The sequence below is a fragment of the Pseudophryne corroboree genome, chromosome 4 (genome assembly GCF_028390025.1).
Source record: "Pseudophryne corroboree isolate aPseCor3 chromosome 4, aPseCor3.hap2, whole genome shotgun sequence".
NCBI classification, from domain to species: Eukaryota; Metazoa; Chordata; class Amphibia; order Anura; family Myobatrachidae; genus Pseudophryne; species Pseudophryne corroboree.
In genome coordinates, this window is record NC_086447.1 from 643,542,211 (window position 1) to 643,547,902 (window position 5,692).

Here is a 5,692-nt window from a genome sequence, read left to right on the forward strand (position 1 = left end):
TCAGAAAAAAGACTTTGGGGTCTCTGCTTCTTTGTCGGGGAGTTTTAAAACTTCCCTAATAGAGGTAATAAGGTGTTCTATGCCCTGTGACACAGAGGCTTCCTCAACCTCCTGGGTCACCCTGTCCTCCCCTTTCTCTACAATCTCTTCCTCAGAGTCAGAAATGAGATCCTGAAACCCACGCTTTTGTGATATTGTTTTTGTGTATACAGGCACATGCTTTCTCTCTGTATGTTTACTAGCTAAATTAGAAACTGACTGCTGCAGCAGCTGTCTTTCATGTTTTGCTGTCTCCATTTTGTGTGACATGAAGGCTATCATGGACTTAATGGACGACACCCAGGGTGGTTCCTGACCCCCTGTCACCCCACTGTCTTGCAAGGGTGGTGTACACTGCTCGCATATAAGAGAGTCTGTAGGTGATGCAGAGAATCTAGTGTGACGTAGTGCACACTGCTCAATTTTCTGACATGCTGACAGATTACACACACACACACACACACACACACACACACACACACACACACACAGGAAAACACTGATAGCAAGTTTACCCAGTGAAGCAGAGAGAGAGGCACAGAATGTGAGGAACCAGCACACCTAGCCCAAGACGGGCTATATACAATGTTAATGTATTACTGGAGCCTATTAAGGATTCCAGCAGCGGCTCTCCCCCTTATCTAGCCCCTGTACCGTGTTTGTGGTGTAAGCGGTGTCCCAGGAGGAGCTGATAGTGTCTGAAGCATCCTTCTCCTCAGATAATGGCGCCAGACTCCGCCGGTCCCACTCTGTGCTAAGGTCCACCCCCTGTAATGGCGCTGGATCTCTATGTATATTTATACTGGCATTCTCTCTAAAAGTGCAAAAAGACAGGATAAATCCCCTTTCCACCTAATGCTGCCAGTGTGTGGGCGTGGAGGGTATGAAAACTCCCTAGTGAGAGACTGTATGCCTGTCCGCGCCGCACCGCACACAGAGACCCGGGGCTCCGCTAGCCGGGGCCCAGGGGTAACACTCACCAATCTTCTTTTCTTCAGGCTTAGGGGGTGTGCAGCATGCTGTGGGATGTGTTCCAGAACAAGTTCTGTCACGTGGTGTCGGTCCTCCCCCCCACCCATGTTCCCACGATGCAGGTAGTTGTTGCCCAAACAGTTCCCAAATAAAAATAATGATGTGTACACACAGTGAGATATTTTCTTTTGATTTTGACTATATAGTCAAAATCGTAAGAAAAGTTAGTGCAGGTCTCAAGGTGAAAATCACCTTGCGATGCCGATGCGCGGTCGCAAGACTAGATAGACTGTGCAGGCAAGTCAATTTTGACTATCTCGTAGAAAAGATAGTCAAAAATGACACTAACCCAAAATCGCACTTAGTCTGTATCGCAAACACAGTCATTATGTGCTTGCGACGCCGACCTAGCCCCAGTCGCATAGTGAGAATCGGAGTTAGCCCGAATCTCACCGTGTGTATGCCCCTTTAGTTTAAATTAAATTTAAGTAAAATCTCGCTGCAGCTCCAGAGCAGTGCATCCGGCCCTGAGGGCACATTTTTCTAAACTGAGCTGGTGGAGGGGCATAGAGAAAGGAACCAGCACACCCATGTTTGAAGTTTTTATAGTGCCATGGCTCCTTTGGACCCCATCTATACCCCCTCGTACTAATCATCCCCAGTATCCCTTATAAACGTTAGAGAAATGTGAAAAACTCATGTCGACCTTTTTGCATGTCGACCTTTTTCATGTTGACCTATTTCTAGTGTCGACCTATTCACTGTTGACCAATGGGTGTCGACCTAATGGGTGTCGACCTAAGTGGTGTCGGATACCACATTGTTCATAGGGATATCCGATTTATTAGGTACTCACAAAACTGGCAGATGTTTGGAGCTTTTATTAATTTACAGAAGAAAGTTTGTTCCATGCTAATGTTCATATCCCAGGAATTAAGTTTCTTTAGCTATTGACAATCTCTTCCTCTATTCCAAGTAAGATGTCTCAGCAGCCTCAGCTGGATGTTCTTGCCCAGCATCGCTAAGCTCATCAGTGTCATGGGTTCCATAGACTTTCTGGAAGAAAGAGAGACGTTTTAGCTCATTGTACATGATGTTCTGGCTGCTAACATGACGTACTACAAGGGAGACCATTTATTGTTATATGTATATATGTAGTAATATCAAATGTCTTACCAGGCAGCATTATAATAAACAGAAGTTTTGTGTTTCATTTCTGTATTTGAACAACCTGAAATATTTTTCTTTCTATGAGAATACTCATAATTCCATGTTAGACCAGTAATACTACAGAAATATAACAATATAACCATAACGAGTAAATGTAGGAAAGCAAAATTGGTGAAAGTCATATATTTAAATACAAAAAACATTACAATAATATAAATAGTCCTAATTGTTTGGAACTTTAGCAGAAGTAATGATTTGCAATGAGTGTTCCAGTATGTTTTGTGTGCAAGGTTCTGACCATGCAAGTGAGGTCTCAGGGCCTAGGACCTCATTCAGCTTCAGTTGAAGTTCTGCGATTGTAAAAGAACTGCAACTGCATAGACTCTCAGAACGTTCAAACGGCCGGCCAGCACACAACAAGCCGTCCACCAATACGTTGGCAATTCTGCAAATGCAGCCGCAGAAATGCGTATGCATTGCAAAAAAGTACCATTGACAATTGCGGTTGACCCAGGGCTACTCAGAATAATGAGAATGCAGTCACACCAGCCGCCATGTTTTAAGTCGCAGCACTCGCAGCAGATGTCAGATGCACACTCCAAAAACGGCTATGACATGCCTCTATTTTTCCAACCACTCCCCATAAACGCTCACAAATGCTGACAGCCAATAATCGGCCGAACTGTGATTTTGCAGCTGAAGCTGAATAAAGCCCCTGATTCTGAGTTGGACACAATTCTGACATTTTTTAACAGTTGGACAATGTTCTTTATACTGCATATGCGTCCTAGTCACACTGCGCATCTGCTGCAATAATCTAGTAATGGCGGTCACAGTGTGGACTAGGACGCAGAGTTATTGACAGACAGTAACTGTTTGTGGGAGGTAATGGGGCTGGCTGCAAAATTACTGGCGTGACGCTACCGTTTTGTGGACGTGTCAGCCAGCGGCTGTGTCTTCAGACATTATCACTGGCCCTGGTGGTTTAATTGTGACAGACATTCTGAGCAACCAGTAGGATTGCTCAGAGGTCTGATGGTGCAACCAATGTGTATCCAATGCTGCATCTTTGTATGCAAGTGCCCAGATCTGAGATGGCGACTGTGGGCGTCTGAGTCTCTATACAAAGATAGTGGCCGCAGCATCTGCAAATATTCTCAGATCTGATGTGCACAAAGAAGCAGCAGTGAAGCAAATAGCATCCACCTTTATATTAGGCCCCCAGTCCTGACTGTCTTGATGTTTAGCAGAAGTGCTGAGTCTGCAGTAACTGTTCAAGAAGAGTGCTGAAGTTGTCAGCATTAACAGTGCACTGCAGCCTATTGTCTGCCATTCTGGTGGATCCTCAAATGAAATAGGCTTCTCTATGTACAGGTAAAAGCAGGCAAACCTTACAGCCAGCAGGTGTTATTACCAACAGTAACTATTACATGTTTAGGATGAAATTTTAAAAAATAATAAAATTTCATACTAGTTCTCTCTATAGTATGTAGGTGGAGTGAAACGCTGAAAGTTTTTAACCTACCTCTTTACTTTGCTTTTCCACTCTAGAATGGGGACACATCACTAGGTTTACACTGCTGGAGGACAAAGTATCTGCTGTGTTATCTCCATCGGCAGCTGAAAGCCCTGACAAAACCAGAGCACTTGAAAATCCTTTTTTCCCAAACAAAAGACTCAAAGTGGAGTTTGTGGATGAAGTTTGGCTAGACTGCTGAAGCCCTCTCGTTTGTTCATGGATATTCCTACGCCCAGTAGCAGATGCAACAGCAGCATGAGGATAAGGTGCGACAGATGAATCTGTTAAGCATTGATGGCTTGAAGATAGTCTTTTGGCAACTGTGTAATCAGCTCTTAGTGTATCACAATAAAGATTTTTTTCGATGTTTGGGCCAGAAAGACTTGTCATAGGAGGTATCTGGTGTAAAGAGGAATGTGTGTGAGCTGAATGGCTCTTTTGTTTTCTTTTACCTGCAATGTAGATAGGATAAAAGATAGGTCAATTTTCGTAGCCAATGTTTTAACCAAACCTTTAGTTTTCAAAGAACTGTGTGAATCCGCCTCCAATATTCTTAGTGGTTAACAGTGCTGGGGTCATATGTTCTGGACCAGGGCTCTATCTATAGTAGATAAAGCACAGTGCAGGACACTTTGGCTATATTTACCCTAAAAGCTTTACTACATGTGTTTACTGTTATCTGCATTTTAATCCAAAAAGAATTACAAAGAAAGCATTTGCTGTAATCTCATCAATATTTTAATTAGTTAAATATTGAAAAATAATAATTAGAAACCATGGGCCTAATTCAGATCTGATCGCTGCAGTGCGTTTTCGCACAGCGGGCGATCAGATCCAAACTGCGCATGCGTATGCACCGCAATGCACCAGCACATCGGATGGCTACCACGGGCTTTGCCGGTCAGCGACGGGATGGTGCGAAGGATCCATTCGCACGGGCGTTCGCAAGGTGATTGACAGGAAGAGGCCATTTGTCGGTGGCAACTGATCGTTTTCAGGGAGTGCCGGAAAAACGCAGGTGGGCTCAAGCGTTTTCAGTGAGGGTGTCTGATGTCAGCTCCGGCCCCGATCAGCAGGATTCAATCGCACTGGATAAGTAAGTCCTGGGCTGCGCAGAGACTGCACAAACTGATTTTTGTGCAGCTCTGCAACACATGCGATTGCACACTTGCACAGCGATTTAACCCAACCCCTGTAGGCGGCGACTATCTGATCGCAGGGCAGCAAAAAAACGCAGCCCAGCGATCAGATCTGAATTAGGCCCTATGTACAAAGCCATCACTAAATGGTAAAACTAGACGCGTGTAATACCATGGTTCACAAATAATAACCCATCATCATCCTCTATTCTGAGGACACTCCTCCCTGTCGTCATGTAACTTGACATTGCCTACAATATTGGGTTGTCTCCATTAGGGGCATATCTATTAAAGAGTATTTCCAGGACATCCGATAGATAGACAGTTTCATGGGGAACCCGCAAATACTAATGATCCCCAGCATTAAAGCAGCCTCCATATGTTTCTAAGGTGCCTGCTAAACAGTCGTACTAATCAAGCTGCTTGGACCCGGCAGCTAACGCTATCTTCAGATCACGTTGGTCATTGTAGCCTTTGGGCTACAATACACAGAAACTACAGGGAGAAGAATCCTTCGTATCCTGACCCGGCACATCCTGCTATAGCACATGCGTGGTCAGCAGACAATGCATGTGCAGTAATGCGCTGAGGGCCAGAAACTGAAAGTGAAGTAATCACATCAGTGGTCACTATACTTTTATACATCACAGGGAAGAGCTCCTATTGCAGCTCCTGTCCATGGATGTGAGTTTTGGTACATACCAACGATTTATAAATTCTAAGCGGCACTAAGAAATTATAATTATCGGGTCTAACATGATAATTGATAAATATGACCCTTAGAAAAAAAGCAAAAGATGTGTATGGTAACAAGATAATGTGCTGCTACATAAGCACTGTCCTCCCACTGTTA

General features: G+C 44.2%; 1 protein-coding gene across 1 annotated transcript in view; it reads right to left on the bottom strand.

The window, feature by feature from the left end:
* Nucleotides 1–1,877: 1,877 nt before the first annotated feature.
* Nucleotides 1,878–5,692, bottom strand: part of PCNX2 (pecanex 2) — an 809,726-nt gene continuing 805,911 nt past the window's right edge. Inside the window, exons 33-34 of the mRNA XM_063917734.1 lie at nt 3,707–4,152; nt 1,878–2,067 (exon numbers count right to left, since the gene is read on the bottom strand). Of these exons, the coding sequence (XP_063773804.1) occupies nt 1,978–2,067; nt 3,707–4,152 (536 nt within the window). The 3' untranslated portion in view covers nt 1,878–1,977. The remainder of the gene's footprint in view (nt 2,068–3,706; nt 4,153–5,692) is intronic.